This window comes from Theropithecus gelada, chromosome 2 (genome assembly GCF_003255815.1).
Source record: "Theropithecus gelada isolate Dixy chromosome 2, Tgel_1.0, whole genome shotgun sequence".
Lineage (NCBI taxonomy): Eukaryota > Metazoa > Chordata > Mammalia > Primates > Cercopithecidae > Theropithecus > Theropithecus gelada.
Genome location: NC_037669.1, coordinates 104339778 through 104361451, shown reverse-complemented (window position 1 = coordinate 104361451; position 21674 = coordinate 104339778). Strand labels below are relative to the sequence as shown.

The following is a 21674-nucleotide window of genomic DNA, read 5'->3' as shown; positions in this document are numbered from 1 at the left end:
TAAAAAATAAAAAAAAAAACAAGTTAGCTTTGTCACAAGAATGCAAGGTTGGTTTCATATAAATCAATGTAACTCACCATATTAAGAAATTAAAGGAGAAAATTATTTGATCATCCCAATAGAGGCAGTAAAAATGTTTAATGAATTTCAACCTCTATTCATGTTAAAAACTTTCAGTAAACTGGGGATAAAAGGAAGTGTCCTTTAGCTTGTTAAAAGGTAATAAGAAGCCTACTGTAAAAATGATGAAATGCTGAAAACAAACCCTCTTAAGACTCAGAACTAAAAAAATCTCTGCACTCTAACCATTGCAAGAACATTATTCAGTCTGTCAAAGAAGGTTCCATTAAGCATCCACGAAACTCAGTTTCAGATCCCAAAGTGAATTTGTGCTGCATACACAACATGCTATTAACAGGCGCTTGGAGAAGAGATGCATCAGACACATTCACTTTATTTCAGGCCAGGCTACAAATGTGACTCACAGTTAAGTTCATTCCTCTCTAAAAATTATTGTACTACAAAATCTGAAGGACAAAAATGAATAGCAATTTACTTTAAGGGTAATGAACTTTAAGAGAGGAAGAAAAAATGAGGAAAAACAAGTATATTAAATCTCTTAATTTATCTAGCATCCTTAAGGAATTGGTAGTTTTTGTTAAATCAAAATTCCAGAAAACTTAGCCCATCCCTTTAAGCTTTGAATCCTCAATAATAACCACTGAGGGGGACGTTCTTGACATTCTCAAACAGCTTAGGCCATTTCCTCCTTCAGAAGACACTACCCAGTTGACCTTTTCCTGATGACTCCAGCACGGCACATTATGTTCTGTCAATTTACAGCGTGCTAGCCTACCACAATACTGATGCCCTTAGGGGCTATCCAGAAGCAGAGGATTCTTCTACTACAAGAGCATTTTCCTTAAATGTTGCTGCTTCTTGGGTTTTAACCTCTTTTGTTGATGTCAAGTAAATGACAAAGCAATGTGTTCCAAAATTCTTAGAGATACATTTTTCTTAGTGGAGCTTCTTCAGTTGAATTGTAGGGCTTTCCTCAACACAAGATATAATGAGATATAGTTTAATAAAGGCCAAAAATATATGCGGCCAGTACTATAGGCATGACATAGGAATATTTTTCTAAGTTCCTCCACCCAGCACATGTAAACATCATAAATAATACAATGAGAAAACTCTCAAGATTGGGAAGGCTGAAGGAAAAAATATTTCTCCTCTTCCAGGAGCAGCTAGTCTTTCAGGATAAGTGGAACATGTCTGAACATGTCAAATTACATATCTTTTCCCCTCTCCTTGTGGGGAGGAAATCACCAGTATAAATCATGGCTTTCAAACACAGTATTTATCTTCTAAAAATAAACTGAATTGTGAAGAATTATATGCTAAGACTATATAAAACATTAACAATGTACTTTTTTCTTTCTTCATTATTTTCTTAGAGATGGGAGTCTCACTATGTTGCCCAGGCTGGAGAGCAGTGGCACAGTGAGATCATGGGAGTTTTGACCTGCTCTGTTTCTGACCCCTGGGCCAGTTCACCTCTGCTTAGGCAACTTGGTGGTCTCCACTCCCAGGAGGTCACCATATTGTTGCTAAACTTAGTGTGGACACCTGATAGATCGGCATAGTGTACTACAGAGCCAGGACTCCCGGGGTCAAGTGATCCTCCCGCCTCAGCCTCTCGAGTAACTGAGACTACAGGTGTGTGCCGCCATGTGCGGCAAGGATGTACTTTTGACTAGATTACATTTTAGTTATTTACGGCATAATTTAGCAAATTTCCATCACTATCAATAAACATAAATGGAGGACAAATAAGATACAGGGCTAAATATGGCATAAAGAAAGGAGTCTAAATCACAGGTTTTTATCCTCAAAGAGCTTACTCTATTCAACTGAACAGATACGGCACACCCAGCGAAAAAAAAGGACACATGTTAAGCACATGGGTTTGGATTAAATGATATAGGAATTTATTAAGATTTTGTAGTTGAAGAGATAGATAGAACTTAAAGTATAATAAAAAAAGAGATCATGTTCAAGGTCAAAACAAATTTATCAAGGTCAATTACGCAGTTTTTATAGTAGACATTAGTGGATGTCAGCAGCCCAAATAAAATCATAACTGAAACAAATGGCGTAATTATACGTCATGAAAGTGTTTGGTTGCTGAATGTAGGACCCTGTATTTGGTTATGTGAGCTTTAGAAAGTCCCTTAACTGTGCTGAGGCCTGATTTCTAATCTGCAAAATGGTTTTTTTTTACTCTGCCTATGTCACAGGGCTGTTAAAAGTTTTAAATGAGACTCTATTTACTTCTATCATGCAAAATACCACGTATTTGTATTAGGGATTTTGTTTTGAAGTAATAGTCCCTCTAATTTTAAGTTCTAAGCCAAGAGACAACCTAGTCACCAATAAAAGTAATCTGTCCCACTTTTCGGCAAGCATAAAAGTTATTAAATGTATGATTATTAAGCTTGATATTATCCATGACTGTAATTTCTATTACTTTTACAAAAATCAAACCAGGGATTTTAGTCTGTCTCATTTTCTGTGTACTATCCAGTATCTAAAAGCAAAATCAGTCATGTTTTTGATGCGTTTTATGTCACACAGATATCACGTGGATGACCATATTAGTAGACAAAGGCAGTAGAAACAAAATTTGGTAATATATGCTTTAAATAAAGGTGGGGTGGAATGAGGATGAGGGTAGAGAGAGCTGCATCACAATTTCTCAAAGTGTGACAAGACTATATCCAAGCCCCACCCCAGGCCCACCGACTCTATCTCTGAATGTTAACAAGGAATCTGCATTGAAAATCCCCCCTCCACACTCCGTGGGGACTCCTGTGCACTTTCAACTTTGAAAGGACAGCATTCTTGTGTAGAAACCCAAGTGCAAAGTGTTGTTTTTAATCAATTTGGTAGCCTACAGAATACCTCCCCCTTTACCTCAATTATCTCAAGGATAGTGTGTGTGAGAACTTTGAATTTTAGACCCATCAGTCCTAAAGGCAGAGTATAAGAACAAGTAAGTCCAAAATGCACAGGCAGACTTCAAGGAGGAATCACCCAAAAAAGAAATATCTGCATTCTGGTTCCCTCCTCTCTTCCTTTCAACACCCAAGGGCAAATAACTCATCAATCCCAGGAATCCAAACCTCCTTCCTTCTCAGGAGGCTGGGTGGACTGGAGACAGGCTTATTTCACAGCTGAGACTGGGGCTACCGTCTCCCAATTCTCCAGGAGAACTAGGATACTTGTCTCCCAACTCAATTAACTGTTAATACAGTATGTTACATAAGCCCCTCGGATAAAGAACAAGGATTGAGGGGGAAATACTGGATAAAGGAATTTTCTTTTATACTTCATGGTACAACAAATAGAAGTTTGCTAAGAATTTCAAATACTGGATATATACCCGACCCCACCCCTCCTCCCCAGTTTCCCCATAACCCTTGCAGAAAATCAGCAAGATGCTGTTTAAAAACACCAAAAAACCATTGAAATAAAAATGATATCTAGGCCAGAGTTCACAAATTGGCAGGCCTGCGGGGTGATTTTGCCCAGAGAAGTTTTGTTTAGTCTGCAGAGTGATGTTTTTTTTAATTTGAATTAGTTGCCAACTTGAAAAAAAAAATCTACAATTTTTACATAAAAAACCAAGTATCCAAACTCTCCTGCACAAGTACAGGTTGTTAGTACAAGGTAACAATTGCCAAAAGCTCAGAGGCAGCTGTGTCTTCCAGATGAGCCCCGGGTGGCAATAGAGGCCCACTCCCAAGCCAGCCCCCCACCAACTCCATCAGTGCTCACCCCTTGAGCCCTGTGTAACACGAGTGTTCATGTCCCTTGGCCTAACCAAGGAATAAACAGCAACTAGCCATATTCTGCTGTTCTTAATGGTGACTTTCGGAGCAAAATGGGAAGTGGATCAGAACCAGACAAAGGGACCTTATTTTTTTCCCTGCATTTCATCTAGAAATAAAGTGATCTCCAAGTAAATACTGGCAGGCATCTGGAATGGACCAGGCCTGGGAAAGGTACACTCATGTATTTTCCCTACCCCTGCCCCATTGCCGCCCCCCCACACCATCTTGCATCCTTTGGTAATATTGTTGACAACTACCCACCCATGGTTATCTCCTTATCCCAAGGAAACTTGAAATAAAAAAAGGCCCCCAGCACATCTTCTATAAAAGAAGGCCACAAGCATCAGAGATTCTAGAACGCCACAGATAATAAACTTAGAAGGCTGGAACTTTAAGAGGTCAGGTTTGGAGTGCACAGAGAAGGTTCCCTTTGCACACTTTTTTGATAAATGAATGACTCTGGACAAGGTACTCCTGATGCCTCAATGTCTGTAGAAATATAAAAACCACCTGCAGTGTAACCAGGAGATTTCTATCTCAAAAGCAGACGTATAAACAAGGTCCTTAGCTAATCTCCTACTGTTAAAACATGTTAAAGTCAGATGAGTAATACTACCTTGTATAACTCAGCAATCGTCCCTTATATGTAAGTGAAATGTTAACAAACAAAGTTCGATTCTATTAATAGTAGGCAGCATCCAATGAGGAGTCAGAAACCTGCCCTCAGTGAGGGACAAGACTATCCTGGCAAGTCATTCTTCCTCTAGTTCTGTGAGAAGGGAGAATACCAGTTACCTCTCCCTTACCTACTTCATAAGGATGTCGTGGTCCATCAACCATCTGGTGTACCTTGGGAACAGGGTAGTATATAAACAGTCATATTCATATTGCTATTAGTCTTGCTTCACAAGCTGCCTCAGTGCAATCGTAACTTTTTAGGAACCTGGTAAACAAGAAAAACTGCTTCCCTTCTCCCACTAAGAAAGGACAGGAATGAGGGAGGCAGGTAAGGAAGAAGGCCAGATCAACACCCACCTCTGTTCTGATGGATACTGGTTTTCAGGCATCATCTTTGGCATCTGCAGGGGTTGATGTGGTGGTCGGGGGACCGCAAATGTTTGCTGCTGTGGTCCAGGCTCTGGAAGCGAATGGGGGGCGGGGGCGGGGCCCACACCTTGAACAGGGCCAGCTGCAGGGGCGTGTGCTGAGGTGGGCAGAGTTGCCTGAGGTGGGGGAAATAGGGGATTCTGATGGGTGGGTGAGAGGGGGGTTGTAGGAGGGGTTAATGGCTTGAACCCAGAGGGAGGCTTCCTATCATAGGCACTGTAAACAGAAAAAGAGAAGGAACCATTAAGCTGAAATGAAGCCATTAGCATGGTTACCAAGTCCAGCAGAAAGCTAGTTTGCAGCCCATTGTTGCCAGGAAATAACAGCATTAACATAGTTAAATCGCTCGTAGCCCTGAGGGGATATTTGTACCTCCGAAAAGTGACAAACACACTGCGTCACAGGGACTTGTTTAACACTTCTAGTGATTTTTCTCAAGGATAATTTTAGCCTCTGCTTCCGGTTTCCTTTCTCCCTCCTTCTAAAAGAATTCTCCGTGTATGCCTGTGTAGGGTGGGTGGGTGAGGGGAGAATTTACGCTTTGCCAGGTGTTCTCTGGTCCCCTCTCCTAACTATTCCAGGGTTCCCAGGAATTAGTCAGAATCTGTGTTGAAGGTACGTCTGTGCTGTGACATCATTTGAATTAACAACTCTTCTCCTCCCCCTTTCAGGCAAATCTATGTTTATCTTCTAGAGCAAAGAATGATTTAAAATTAAAGCTTCATTCCTCGGGCCTGGATATTCTTAAGTAAAGGGCACAAGCTTCAAGACTTTTTCATATATTCTGATTTGGAGATTACTTCTTTGGTGCTTAAAGTTCACATTAACATATGATAGACATGAAGAAGTATATATTACCTGCCTCAAAGCCACAGATCAAATATCCCAGGATTGAGACTCTTTCCCTAGAAGGACTGGGTACCCTATGAACTTAGTGCCCTGCGGAGACACAAGGCTTTAACGGTTTTCTTTCGTGTGCAGTACGATGATCCCAAGGGGACTATGCTACACCTGGAGGATGACACTGCCATGAAAGGAGGATGTGTTCTACCCCAGGGTCTGCTGGGTAAGTAACACTGGGAAGGAACATTCAGGTTGATGGCTACTTTCAGAGCCTTTCTGGGCAGCCTTTCTTCGACTCCACTTGCCCACTTACCAATAGTTGTAGAGGCACTTTTCTCCATAGTTAGCACCAAGAGCCTGCTCATGGCTACAAGACGACAGCTCAGAGGAGGGGCTGTGCAGCTCCCGTTTGATCTTGGTTGGAGGTGGGGCATGAAGCACCACTGAAATCAGAAGAGGGATGAGGAGGGGAATAGAGAGAGAACAGCTGATTAACAGGGAGCACAATGCTTCCTTCTGCAAACCTTCTAACTAGCTGATTGTTCTTGGAACTCATGTCAAGTCACATGTCAGAAAAAGCAAAACGATTAAACACACAACCTCCCATCTAAAGCCAATTAAATTCTTCAAAGCCAGAAGTCATCATCTGACACTTTTAATTAGCCAAGTCTTTTTTCCCAAATTTCTTTGGTCATGGGTCTTGCTTTCCAGAAGCTGCAAAACCCTTAAAAACCTTGCAGGTAATGGGTCTCCACCAAAAATGCAAGTGGCTGCAGACATGAAGAATTTTGTTTCCAAAAAGGACGAAACGACCAAAAATGTGTTGGTAGACATTACCAACACATTTAAGCTTATCAAAGGCTTAAAATTGCTGTGGCAAATATATTTCTTATTCAGATGCATATTTACAAATTAAATATAGAATTTTTAAAAAGTCCTTCCTCAAGTAACTTTAAATATCAGCTCTCAGCAAGAAATATTCAACTTTAGAGGCATTCCAAAAATTTTAAAAGCAAAGGAATAAAACAACAGACCAATCCACTACCTAGAAAAGGCTAATGAATACAGAAAGCAGAAAGCCTGGCTACCTTTGTGCTTACATCTGCTCCAGGCCTGTCTCAGTGACTGACCAGCAAGGGTGGGTTTGTATAACCAGTCCTTTCATAGATGGTACAGTGAATGTTCCTGAATTCATGGAATAAATGCATGGAGCTACTGCTTTTGGTTTGGAAGCCAACTACATATTCCACGTAGGATCCTGAGAGGGCAGAGTAACAAGAATTTTTCAAATCAAGGTGATTTACATGTAGTGGCCAAAAAAAAAAAAAAAAAAAAAAACCAAAAAAAACCCAAAGAACAAAAAACCGAGTTTGCCTTTTCTGTCTTCTCTAGGAGCTAAATTGTTGCAGAGACAGCATTTTATCCAAAGTGGAAAGATGCATTTCACGCTATAAGGGCTGCCTTCTAGTTGAGTTAGAACAGTTACTCCTTGTCTAGCTACCTTGGAAGGTGGGGAAGGAGAGCAAGTTAAGCTTCTGTGCTGGCCACTGTATCAAAGGTCTCATTAAATAGCTAACTACAGTCAGTGATCTGGTGACCCAATAACATTTTCAGTTTGACTCAATGTTTAAACCTGAAACATCTTTAGGAGTCAGGTTAATTCTTAGTAATTATACTAGGTAGAACTAGCTAAACAAATCATCACTTCTCTCTTTTTTTTTTTTCTGAGATGGAGTCTCACTCTGTTGCTTAGGCTGGAGTGCAATGGCGCGATCACCGCAATCTCCACCTTCTGGGTTCAAATGATTCTCCTGCCTCAGGCTGCTGAGTAGCTGGGATTACAGGCGCCCGCCACCACGCCCAGCTAATTTTTGTATTTTTAGTAGAGACAGGGTTTCACCATGTTGGCCAGGCTGGTCTCGAACTACTGACCTCCTGATCCGCCCACCTTGGCCTCCCAAAGTGCTAGGATTACAGGCGTGAGCCACCGCGCCCAGCCTAAACAATCATCTCTTTTCTATTAATATCTGATAAGACCGAACAATCTTCCAGCCAACTGGCCTCTCAGGTGCCTCTATAATCCCAAATTCTGAACTCAGGAGTGAGTACGAGACAGATGACTCTATCACAGATGACAAGGTTATAAAGCAATGTTGCTGCAAAGTCCTGCCAGTGACTGACTTGAAAGGACAGGTTTTCATAATTCCTTTCTTACATAATGCCAACTGCTTTTCCTGAATACATAAAATAAGCTGAGAACTAGCAGATTATATTTAGAAGTCATTAGAGTTTCTCTCGTGATTTTTTGATGGTGACATCATGGCAGCCAACACTCAATTGTTATCAATTGTTTCAAATATTCAGACACAGAAAATAGTGAAGCTTGTTTGAATGTTGGTAGTAAATGAGCATTTGACACAGAAATCCCTTTCTCCAACGCAGTAGATAGTCTGGCAGTTCTCAGCACTGCCCCTTGGTCACTGCCCTTCCTCTCACCAGTCTTCTGCTATAAAAGTTTTGGCAAAATAATGAGGAAAGGTAATGATGACCCAATTTAAACAAAAGACGTGTCCTTGAAACGTCTACCTTTCTTGCTTTATCTAATGATAGTCATTTGCAATCACTTTACCTAATTGTTTGGAAAGAAAACAATTAGTGTATTATTCAATGGTCTGATTTCAGGTTTTAGAAGTGTCTTGACATTGTCACAATATTATTATAACAGTTACCAATTCTGCTGACAAGTCTAACACCAGAGGGTAAGCCAAAGTTGCCCAGAAAGAAACATTTTGTATTTGTTTTGGGAACTGCACATATCTAAAAGGATCTAAATTGCCAGCAAATTCTGATGTCTTGATTTCTTCAAATCTAGACAGTACTTAGTGTGTACCACATCATTTTGGCTCTAAATTATATAGTACCTTCTACCCCAAAATGTCTTGTATGTGGAATAGTATATTCTTTATACAAAGGGGGAGTTCAAAAAGTATTCGCGTGAACAAATGGATTGTATTTCCAATTTGTTCTTACCCTTGAAGGCAGGGACCACATCTACCCTACAAGGCTGGGTACGATGTTAGTTATACATACTTTCCCTACCCAGGATAAAACACGGCAGGAACGAGAACGGAAAAAGTTTCACAGATCTACACTGACAGGAAAGCCACGAGGGGCCCTATGAGTGGTGAGGAACAAGGCTCAGCTCCTTAAAGGTCTGTAGGACTAGAGGATGTGTGAAGGAGCCTAATTCTGGCATGTGTTAGTCAGAGATAGTGGTGTATTTAAAGCAGGAACTCAGAAGCCCAAGGAATGCTCCTTGCTTTCAGTCTGTTTCTTCATTTGTAAAATGAGGTATGCGATGCTGCCTTGAGAAATAAAGAAAAGGGCACAGCACCTTGCAGATGGTGCTATGATGTTGTGTAATTATACCCTGTGCTTTCAAAAATAGTATTTACCTTTGCACAGCTGACTTACTAGATGATGACAGAGACCCAGGACTATAAAGGATGGCAACAAATTGGAATTGAAAAGGGATCATGAACTCTTGAGGAAGTCTGAAAAGAAATGCTAAAAAAAAAAGAGTTGACATTTGAGCTAATAAACATCTTCTGCAATTAGAAACTTTGAGTTTAAATTCAGAATTGTAGAAGAGGGCCCACAAAGTCAGGGGTGTCCTGACAATAATTCTTGCTGAATGGGGACTACCCTCTTTGTCATGAAGATCTTTCTTTCCTTCATCATTCATTCATTCAATTCATTCATTCATTCACAGAGTATGTTCAATGGGCCAGGTATTCTGGATGTCAGGGGTATATGATGCTAAGCAAAACAGACATGGTCCTTTGCTCATGGGCTGCATAATTTAGTAAGGCATCTGACTTTTAGCATCTTCTCAACGATGCAATTAGAGATAGATTAGGGCCTCAGTATGCTGAATTCAAGTCCTTACATTTATAGACAAGGATCCTGAGGCCCAAAGGAACTAAAGGTCTTAGGCTGCTGCTATTCGAGGGGAGAAGAGGCAAGGGCCCCTGCACTGTCACTGTAGTCATCTTCTACCACACTGACAGAAACGCAAGATATTCCGCTCGCTCACTTTGTACATTCAAAATAGAAGGCATAAACCTTTTTTTTCAACTAAACAAAAATACCACTTACACCTGGTTAAGAGAAAATGCTCTAGAACAAAGGGAAAATAGTTGAGAAGAACTAATACCTCTGGAAGGGAACAGAGAAGGCTGATCAAGAAAGAAGCAGCCAGCCAGACCCCTTACCATTTCCTTTATGCCTAGTTGCCCTTATACACCTAATTTCATTAAATCTTCCCAATTTAATGAGAAAGCCATTAATGCTTCCACTGCCTTCATTTTACAAACATGAAAACAAGGCTCAAAGTCACTCGCCACGGTTTCACAGCTGGTCAGTGGCCAGGATTCCTACCTATGCCGTTCTTAGTCTTTTCATTCTATTGGCTCCCAGAAGGAATCTGAGAGAAAAAAGACCAATCAAAGAGGGAATAAAAGAAAAAGGGAAAGAGAGAAGGAAGACAATACAGGAGAAGAAAACAGAAGGATACTTTTTTCCAGCTCTCAGGGCTGTATCCTCACGTTTACCCTACACTCCCCAGTGCGAGCCACATCTCATACCCCTAAATCCACTCAAGGACTTACACCTTTGTCTGGCTCTAGGATACCAAAATTAACCAGGATCTCTATTTCACCTCCATTGTCACAGGCAATGACATCCCCGACTCCAGTAGCCTTTTTTTTTTTTTTTTTTTTGAGACGGAGTTTCACCCTTGTTGCCCAGACTGGAGTGCAATGGCGCAATCTCGGCTCACTGCCACCTCCGCCTCCCGGGTTCAAGTGATTCTCTTGCCTCAGCCTCTCGAGTAGCTGGGATTCCAGGCGTGCACCACCACAACTGGCTAATTTTTTGTATTTTTAGTAGAGACGGTGGTTTCACCATGTTGGTCAGGCTAGTCTTGAACTCCTGACCTCTGGTGATCCGCCTGCCTCGGCCTCTCAAAGTGCTGGGATTATAGGTGTGAGCCACCGCACCTGGCAGCCTTCACTTTTTGTAATCGTTGCCTCCCATTCTAGCATTCCATCTAAAAGGTCTCACTCTCCCTTCTATAGTTAAGCTGATCAAAACCTTCTGCTCATTCAGACAGCTGCCAGCACTTCAGAAGACCTGCTGTCTTCTACAGCCAGTCACTACTACCCAGACTCTGCACCGAAGCCATGGATGCCGTCTCTCTCCCGAGAAGCCCTGCCCCACCCTGAAACTGCTTCTGGACAATTGTCCTACTACCACCACTGAGGCAGGAAGACCTTGAGTGAGCTGTCTGGAACCCCGATTTGACTATAAGAACTCTGCTAAGGATCTATGCGCAAATATATGTATGACAGTCTTAGCTTGTCAGGGGTAGGAAAAAGAAGGGCAGCTAGCTGATAAGATGTAATTAAGTCCGTATCTGTGGGTATGCACAATCAAGTATATGTATTGCCTTGTAGACAACCGTAACACCATTTTAAATTTAGATGTGATGCTCACAAGTCAACCAACTTCATAGTTGCTTTTCTTATTAGACTAGGGAACTCCTTAGATTTTTCTATCTGATACAGGGATCAAAATCCAAGCCTGGTCCTAGCTAGTGCAATAAGGCAAGAATAATAAACACAAGGCAAATTAGAAAGAAGGAAAGAAATCTGTCATTATTAACAGGTGGCCTGGTTGGGTACATAGAAAATATAAAAATGACCACAAAGTATAAGAATCAGTAAGCAAAGTCATTGGCTATGAGGTCAACATGTTAAAAAAACTTTCAATATACAGTAACTAAAACAATGTGAAATTAAAAGCATACACAATATCAACAAAATCATCAAATACCTAGGAAAATGTCTAATAAAAGATATATAAGATGTCTACACTGGGCCAGGCATGGTGGCTCATGCCTATAATCCCAGCACTTTGGGAGGCTAAGGCAGGGCAGATCGCTTGAGCCCAGGAGTTTGAGCCCAGCCTGGGCAACATTAACAAAATCCCGTCTCCACAAAAAAATACATAAAAAAAAAAAAATCAGCCGGGACTGTAGTGTGTACCTGTGGTCCCAGCTATGAGGGAGGGTGAGGTGGAAGAGTCACCTGAGCCCATGAGGCTGAGGCTACTGTGAGCTGTGATCATGCCACTGCACTCCAGACGGGGCAACAAGTGAGACCCCATCTAAAGAAAAAACAAAGAAAAAAGATACCTATACTGAAATCCACAAAACACTAAGGAAAATTAAAGAACTCTCAATAAATGGGAAGGACAGATCATGCTGGTGGACTGGAATGCTTCACATTATAAAGATACCATTTCTTCCCAAATTTATCTATAGGTTCAGTGTAACCCCCAACAAAATCTCAGCATTACACAGAAGGGAGAATGAAGAAACTGCAATTATGCTTAACAACATGGATGAATCTCACAAATATGCTGAGCTAAAAGAAGTCAGGCACAAAAGGGTACCTGCCATGTAAGTCCATTTATATAAAGTTCAAAGAAAGACAAAACTAATCTACGGTGTTTGAAAGTCAGGAGGGAGGTTACTCTCGATGGGGTGGTGCCTGTTAAGGGGGCACAGGAGTCTTCTTATAGTCTGATAAGTTCCATTTTCTGATCTAAATGCTTACACTGTTTGTGAGAATACATCATGCAGCTGTACTCTTGTGATTTCTGTATGTTACTTCAATTACATTTCTACTTTTAAAAAAAGCAGCCTGGTCCTCATCAAACAGCACCACAGAGTTAATACTAAGATTTATCAAATTTTAGAAAATCTTTCTTCTGTGATGGTCTAGAAACAGTCTTCCAAAGAAACAACTCAGTTGTTTTAAAATAGAAAAAATAAACTGGTCCATTCAAGAGAAATAGTAATTCCCTCTGCTGACAAAATCTGTTTCCTGCCCACAAGTACAGGCCTGTGGACTGTTCAAGGCAGCCACCCCATGCCCATTGCTAACGGTAAACTTCACTGTTACAGCCCGAAGGATCAAGACGTAGGAAAACACTTTCGTTGGATGTTATGATGAGCGACAGTTCCATTCAAAAGGATTTTTTTTTTTTTTTTTAAAAGACAAAACCCATCTTGTCTAATAAGGCTTTCTTTGGTGTTTCATAATCATCAAAGTTTCAGTTTGCCACAGACTTTGTTGTGAATACATAAAACATTTATGTAGCTGCTGAGTGTTAAAGAAATTGCCATTTAGTTACCCTGCGGTTTGAAGGGGAGAAGGACTAAACGCATCCGGATTTCTCCTACTTCACACACAGGCTTTGACCACCTTCCACCAGTTGCCATGCTTCAGGTTCTGTTTTGGGGTTTTCCTTCTCCCTTCTTCAGTTTCATTTACTTTCATCTGGGCCAGACTCATCTTTCCCAAATCAGCTGTGCAGGCCTGACTTCCAGGGAAGACCTTATTTGGTCATACACTATAGCCATGATCCTCTTACTTCACATGGAAAGTTGTGTCTCATGACAGAAGTTGACCAGAGCACTGACACGTGCTTCTGAATGGTGTGTCCATGAGGCTGCAGCTCAGGGGGCTGGCCTAGGTCTCCAGAACCTCCCATTACACTTGAACAGATATGATGTGGAATGTACACAAATAGTAGTGACCATACACCGCTCAGGGTTCCAGAGCTACCATCCTGAAACGAAGGCCTTCTCCTAAGTCTCCTGGCCACCAGCTTTTTGGGTCACTGCTCCTCTCTCTAACCACTGCCATCTCACATCCTTTCCCTCTAGAGGAAGAATTACATACTGTGTAGTCCAAGAATGGGGGTGGGAGGGGAGAGAAGTCCGAGACACCTGCCCATACTATTAATATTCTATGGTTGTGGGAGTGAATAGAACACAGGGAAAGAAGGCAGAGGAAAAGATGATCAAGAGGAGGGACCTGGAAATATAACAAGGACACTGGCAAAACAGAACCGAAAAACCCATCAGGGAAGAGCAAGTGTGACCTCTTTTTCCCTGATTTACCCTTAACTTGTCTGAGGACTCCACTGGCAAAGACCAGAGGGCTTTGAGTCACCAGAGGGAGTGTACCTTGTGCTTCCAACATAGTGCTGTCTACTCTTAGCTCTTGCCTTTTTTGATGAATTTTGAGACAAAGCTCAAATACTTAGTTAGCAGGAAAAAAGATGTAGATAGGGTGAGACCTTTTTTTTAAGTTCTACTATATTACCAGAGAGGGTCAGAAATATTTATTTTAGGACTGAGCAGATTAAAAACTCATTTCACACATAAAATCTATTATACCTCAATATTCTTTGTAATTGCTCTAACAGCACTAGTGAATGTCTCTAATAGTAGATAATACCCTGTTCTGGGAAACAAGAAGGTTCACAAGGAGATAAGGTTAAGTGGACAGGTTCTGGCACTTAAAAAAGAACATCTGGAAAAGGAGATGTCTGGATTTCCAAACCAAGTAAGAGGCATGCTCAAACTTGTTTAACATTGATCCTGCCTGGCAACAGTTTCCAAAAATAAAAATCGACAATGTTATCAAATTTAGTTAGGGGACACAAGTTCTAAAAGCAGAACTGGAGTAGGTATGGAAGAATGTGCCGTTTTTCTTTAATATCTCACACAGCTAACCTGTGTAAGGATAAATTCTCGAATTTAATATGTGAAAAATCACCCACACATAATAAAATCAACCATCGAGCAAGCTGTGCTAAAAACTCTTTAATGAGTCCCCCAAAAGCCCTCTCCTCAAACATGCACAAACCATCTCTGACCCAATTCTCTCCATCTGTGTCACTCTGTTCTTTCACCACTGTTTTAAGGCCAACACAAACACATGAATGTGAGAAGTGAGAGAATCAACAACATTGGAGATTTCTAAGCCTAAGGGCAGCATTTCTGGATGCTATTTGCATTTCTATATATTCTTTAAAAATGGACCGTAAAAAAGTCAATGACTGGCCAAGACTTCAAAAAAGTCACTGTTACAGGGAAAATAAAAAAGCTAGGGAGACTGTTACATATTAAAGAGGATAAATGGAGCATAAACATAAATGCAATGTGTGATTTTAAACTGAATCCTAGATCAAAACCATTATCAACATTGCTAAAAAGATATCTGGAGACAATTGGGGAATTCTAAATATTACTGAATAAAGGTTTTCTTAGGCTATGTAGCAGAATGTCAATCTGTGGAGATGCACACCAGAGTATTTGGGGTGAAATGTTATAATGCCTGAAACTTGCTTTCAAATGGTCAAGAAAAAACTACACATACACAGAGATGAAGCAAATGTAGCAATACGTTTTAAAAATAAATAAATAAAACAGTGATTCTGTCCCATTTCCTCTGAGATATCTGGAGAAAAAAATCCTTTATCTTATGGTTGACTAACATATCAAAAGTAGAAATGCTAAGAACTTCGAAACCATACATCGACACATGAAGAAAGCCACCCTTGGCCTATTACTGAATTGGAAGGATAATACACCCCTGGGAATCTAGCCTTACACAAGGATAAATGCTGGTCACACCTAATGTCTACGCCAGTGGTTCTCAAACATTTTGTTGGCTTTGGCCCACTTAGAAAGGACAAGGGAACACTCCAGAGACAGCAAAATAAAAACAGCCACTGCTGTTACTGTGACTACTGCCTGCTGCTAATACTTCCACCAAACTGCTTGGGTAGAAAGACAGCAGTTACACAAATGCAAAATGATTAAAATAACACCTATCAGTAACTCTCTATTCATATTAGTGCATATATAACAGGAACTAAAATATATGCCCAAGTCAACCACAACCATTCTTGAGAAAAAATGGAGAATTTCCACTCCTTGTGAATTTATATGTAAAACAGGTTTAGGACAATAGGTTGTCCAGAATAGCTGGACAACCCATTCGATTTCATCCCCAGGGTCTTCAAGAGAGTGCAAGGCAGCTATCATCAACCTGGGAAGGTTGGCAGAATTAAAGTTCTCTTTCTTATGGTTCTCCTTCATTTTCTTCCCTCATAAGCAGCTGGGTTAGCCCCTTCTACCCCTAAACGCTGAGCAGGGCTGGGATCAGGATGAGAGGAAGCTGGAAATAGGTGGCCTAGGCTTTTGCTGCTCTGAGCCTAGGGGCTCCCACTGTTCAGCCTAGTTTACCAGGCTAGATAAAAAGGAATATGGGGCTGAAGACCTAAACTGTATTAAAGTAAGTACACTGGTTTGGAAAATCTCCTATGCATTTATGTCTTAGGAACCAAGAATGGCAGTTGGACCTCAGTGTGGAATCAAGGCCCTCCATACGACTCACAGGGGACATGACAAACACCTGATAAGCCAACAACTGGCTGGCCATACCACATGCCAGGGCTGAGATTTCAGGGCAGGCTCATTCTGCAAGAACAGCTGCATTTGTCCTGGGCAAAGTCCCACATGAAGAAAGTAAGACTTGTGCTTTGTGCTTGTGCTTTGGGATAGAGTTTGCTATTAGCAGGTACAGGCAAAGAAGCTTCAGAACTGGCACAGCTGTATAGTATTCAGGCCTTTAGATTAGCAATTAATCATGGTGGTGGAAGGGGGTTATGATGTTGATGACTCTGGGGTATTTTTGCGATTTGTCCTATTTCTCAGCAAGAACCAAAGGACTGACTGTCACCCTGGTGGTATATTTCAGGGCTCCAGGGTATCAGATTAACCATGAGGTAGCAGAATTCATCAATGAACAGTTATAGAATAGAATCCCTTCCTATAAGGCCAATTATCATCTTCTGTACAATAAATAACGCAAGAGCCAAATTAGGGAGTCGTAAAGCTAGTTCCTGGAACACTTGGCTTCAGGAGTCAGATTTCTCCCATGCGGTGGGAAAAAACTACAGTCAGCAGAAGAGAGGCTTCAGGAACTGGTGTGTGGACAAAAACAAAACAAAACCAAAAAACAACAAAACACTCTATTCTTCCTGATTTAGACCTAGAAACTTGGGGTAATACAATCAGCTAAAAATAAAAGGCTTTGAATGTATTATCATGACATGGACTACGGGAACGACAGATCCAAAAAATGGGGTTAGGGTTACATTGGTATAGGAATAAGACCAACCTAAGACCCAGATTCAAGTTTTTGAAGTTTTGATGGCCTTGCATGAAAATGGCTAGAAATGCCAGGATGAAATAGCAGCCAATGAAATTAGAGCCAGGTCTTGCCACAGTGGGAAAGGAAGTGAGGGAAGGAGACACCTTTCTTGCTCATGAGAATAGATGAGGTTGTATCAAGTGTCTGGAAATTCAAGAGCCAAGACCTTTTGGGGAAGATTTTTGAAATGCAAGCTGAGGAATTTTGCTGGTGAGTGCTATGTTAAAAAATGCTAGGCACCTTGCTTGAAAGATAGCATAGAGACTATCTCCAGAGAGCCCACTCTCAGTTCCTAAGGGTGGTGGTAGAAACACAATTATTAAGGACACTGGAAGATTACTCTAGAATTCTAAAAATGGCCTTGAATATAACAGAAACTAAAGGGAAGAAATGGAGCTTAGAAAAGAACTGAACCAACTTTGAAAATGTATAAATAGCATTAGTAGACAATGGTATCTGAAACATCTCTAAGAGGTTGTCTGCAAAAATAGTGGAATTTCTCCCAGAATACAGGAATTAAGAGTTATTGATAAAATTTCCCCCACCTGGGTTTCATTTTATCTTTTTTTGTTTGTTTTTTTAGAGGCAGGGTCTTGCTCTGTGACCCAGGCTAGAGAGCAATGGCGCAATCATAGCTCACTGCAGTCTCAAACTTCTGGGCTCAAGTGACCTTCTTGCCTCAGCCTCCTGAGTAGGTGGGACCACAGGCGCCTGTCACCACATGCAGCTAATTTTTTTTTTTTTTTTTAAGAGACAGGGTCTCACTATGTTGCCCAGACTGGTCTCAATCTCCCGGCCTCATGTGATCCTCTAGTCTCAGCCCCTCAAAGTGTTGGGATTACAGGCTTGAGCCACTGCACCCAGCCTCAAAACTGGGTTTTAAAATAGATGATAGAACTGGTACCGAGAAGCAGTTAAAACCATGAGGCCATTCTCTGTAAGTCTCTCCTCCGTTGCTTGTTTACCTCAGATAACCCTAAGCCTCTGCTATGCCCTCGAGCTGACAATAGCAACATGGGTCTAGGTTGTGACACATATCATGTATTGGGCTTGTAGAACATTGCTTTCTCTGGGGAAATGCTGGCTGTATATAGAATTGGTGCTTGAAGACAAGATCCTGCAGAGTTCTGGAGAGTCAAGTGTTTATATAAGACCAGTGTTATGATATTTTATGCCCTTATTGCTCCTTGGAATGTGGGCTATATGAGATACAGGATAGATTCAACAACGGAGAAATCCAGCGTATCAGCAATTCCAGCTTAGGGGACCCACAGGTTGTAGCTTCTAGTAGACCCCAGAACAAAGCCCGTCTGGTTAGGGTTTTGTAAAAGCAGGGAAAGATGAAAATGGTGATTTTACACTTCCAAAGGAATTTTAATTTCTTTGTGGGAAGGGGGAATGACTTGACAAGGAGGTTACACTTAACAGAAAAGGGCTTTAGTTGGGAGCATTCTCACACTGTTAAAAATCTTATTATTTGAACTATAAGGTTTATATTATCTAGTGGGTTCATATAACCTTGGGGAAGGGGAGGTGGTTTAAAGGTTTGCTTCCGCTAAGCCTGGCTCAATGATTGCAACATTCAGCAAACAATTGCTTCCCTCCCCTCCCCCGTTTCCCCTGGCCGCTTACAGCAATGGTAGCAGCTAGACAGCAGAACCAGCACAAGGTATCTGGCAATCAAATCCCCAACTGAAATACAATTGGTTAGAAGACAAAAACTAAATTCTGCCCATGAAAGTCAGCTTGGGAGGTTACTGTCTAACATAAAATTGTAACCCACAGGTTGTACAGTACAACTCAGGCTGACCAGCCAAAGGGTTGGGGACACTCCAAACTCCAGGGGGAGCTCAAGACTTGCCCTACCTCTGTACTCCTTCCAGAGAAGAAATGTGATCCAGTCTAAGATGACACGCAGATCCCCAAGGACAGACAGGGGAAAGATGGGGTGGGGTGATAGCTTTGGCTGGAAAGAGCAAATGTCATCCTGAACATTGTCTACCTTTTCTGCTGCATGAGGCTGAAAGCTGCTCCCACTCTCCAAAGCCTGAGAAGGCCCAGGGAAGAGCTCAAGGCAATGGGCCTATTGCAGGCCTTCAGAGTAAAAGAGTCATCAAAGGTGACCTATGGGGCACTAGCAAGTTTGCCAAGGTAGCGAAGTTGGCAAGTCATGCCTTTGGTCATCAACTAGGAGAGCTGGCTTTTGGGATACTGGTCTTGTCCTTTCTTCACTTCTATCAGTGAATGACATGGGTGATTTGTAAAGGTTTCTATTCTAACTCTGGCTAAAATACAAGGAGAGAAATGCTTTGTATTAATGCTTCGTCACTGCTCCTCCTCCCAAAAGAAGTGGTCAGGCATGGGAGGAGAGCCTTCCATCCACGGGTGTAAAGTACTAAATCAGCAATGTCCTAATTCATAGATGGTGACCTGTGGGTAAGAACGATTATCTATCACTGAATAGCTGCATCTTATTCTCAGGACAAAAATGCCTCTTTCAGACAGACAGTCATTTCCAAACAGAAAACCTCTGTTATCAAATAAAGAAGAAAACTGAATGCCAATGGTAGTAGAGTGATTTTTTTGACCCAGATGAACTAGTTTCAGATTTACTTCCTTTAAGTTCATATTCTTTCTACACTTCAGCATTTTTCTTGAAACAGCTTGGATTTGTACAGTTCCTTTTCTTCAAAGGACTCATTTAGCCTAACAATTTAGGACTGTTACTTTAGAACTCCAAAAATGGAAACCTAGATGGCTTGAATGTAAGCGTTAGAAATTAAAGGTCAGTAAAGGAGACTAGAAAAGAATTAGACCAACTTCGATTGAGGTAGGGCTCCAGTATTAGTAGATATGGGGCTCTTCCATTAAAAACATTTTGTACGGGATGAGTATTTCTAATTGCATAAGAGTGTCGCATCTCAGAATTTGTGGGATGTGGAGAAACCAAAGCATTTCACAGTCAAGTAACATGCTTGTGAGTACAGAGCTGACTCCAAGAGAGTCAAGATAAAAAACAAGAGGTTCTTCTGACTTCTAATGCGCCACCCCCTTTCGACTACCATAGGCTGGGTGCTTTTAGACCTATAGCCACAGAGCTGGCATGTTGGTTACTTTCATGCTTAAGAGACCAGCAGGATACAAATGTGAGGGACTGGCCTGATTACACCAAAGGAGAATCTGAGCATTATTCGAACCAGTGTTTTGCTACTTTCCTTGGGCAGCTAGCTGTTCAAAGAATTTTAATAGTCAACCTGTAGAAATATGATAGACAACTATTGGTTTTACTTTCAAGATTGAGAAAGAGGTCTAAGGAAACCCTTGTTCTCCCAACTCATTAGAGATGACAGGGCGGCTTCCTCTACTGTGCCCTTACATCGATCACAGTGGATTTTACCATGAAGGGCTGCTCTCAGTGGATCACGCAATCAGGATAAGGGGAAACAGGACATTTTTCCTGAAAGGAAAAAAAATTGCAAAACTAAACCTTAAGCTTTAACATCCCTTCTATAATTTACTCCCAACTTACATAATTCTCATCTACACTGGCACTAAAGTGAAATGTTAACAGTACTTGAAATAGGATTTAAGCACTGTGGAAAATCTTATCTTTAATTTCAAATTGAAAATTCATCCGTAAAATCTGACAGAAGAAAATCCAAACCCTAGGGAAATGAGTTTCTTCCCCCAGAACCATTCCCTTCTATCTATAGCCCCACTTCTCCTAAAAGCAGAAACTCAGCAAGTACGTCAAGGGTGCCTAAACTGTGACTTGCACTCTAGCACATGCAGTCTTACTGGGAAACATAGCATTAGCTGCTCAAAGTCTAAATGCAGCCTAGCAACACTTGGCTAGTGTATGTGTTTAAAAGAGGAAACAGAAAATGAGAAATAGCCCTAACTAGCTTTTGTTCTACTTATCTAGAAGGTCATCCCAAGGACTCAGAACTCTGGGTTTGAGACCCTTTACAGTGTTACTTCCCCACCAGCTGGAGGCTGGGGCAGCTGGGATGGGAAGGGCCTGTGGTAGGGAATGCGGTGGTGTGCGGGCTGTATGCGCCAGGTGTCCACAGTGTGCAGAGCAGGCGCTGTGGCCGAGGCGGACATAAACACGTGACAGGGCTCCTCTGCTTTTGCAGACACTCAGAGCCTAAGAAACGTGATTTGTTTCCTGTTTCAATAGGAATAAAAATTGGGAAGCAGGGACTATGATTATTAGTTGTCAAAATACTAAATACTTCTCAAAGCCCTATGCTGTTTCCACCTTCCTCTGCAAGAAATAAAATTCCATGGCTGCTGGGGAAGAAAAAAAATGAAGATGGAGTTGAGAAGCAGAAATTTTTCGAGTCAAGATATCCCTCAGCACAGCAAAGTTATCCCCCCTCAATTATTCTCTATTAAAATTCAGATGAGGAAACTAGGGGTAGGCTCCAGGATCTGGCCTTTACTGTGGGTGACCATGTGGGAGAGACATCCCCTCCTCTTCTATTCTACCTTTTCTGTGGAAAAAGTATAAAAGACCCTCATTAAGTGCTCTTGCAGGCCATTACAAAGCATTTCCAGGCACTCAGCTGAAAGTGTTTATGTAAGCGAAGTCCTTCTCAGTCCCTCTGGAGAAACACACATATCAGCATCCTCCTACATAGCTGATATCTAGTGTTACCTCCTGAGAGGTTTCAAACTCTCTCAC

The 21674-nt window shown here is 41.4% G+C and overlaps 1 protein-coding gene across 2 annotated transcripts in view; it reads right to left on the bottom strand.

Moving 5' to 3' along the window:
• Positions 1–21674, bottom strand: part of ETV5 (ETS variant 5) — a 62388-nt gene that overhangs the window by 28140 nt on the left and 12574 nt on the right. For both annotated transcript variants that reach the window (XM_025376244.1, XM_025376243.1), the window contains exons 6-7: positions 6160–6289; positions 4932–5219 (exon numbers count right to left, since the gene is read on the bottom strand). In XM_025376244.1, coding sequence (XP_025232029.1) covers positions 4932–5219; positions 6160–6289 — 418 coding nt within the window. The remainder of the gene's footprint in view (positions 1–4931; positions 5220–6159; positions 6290–21674) is intronic.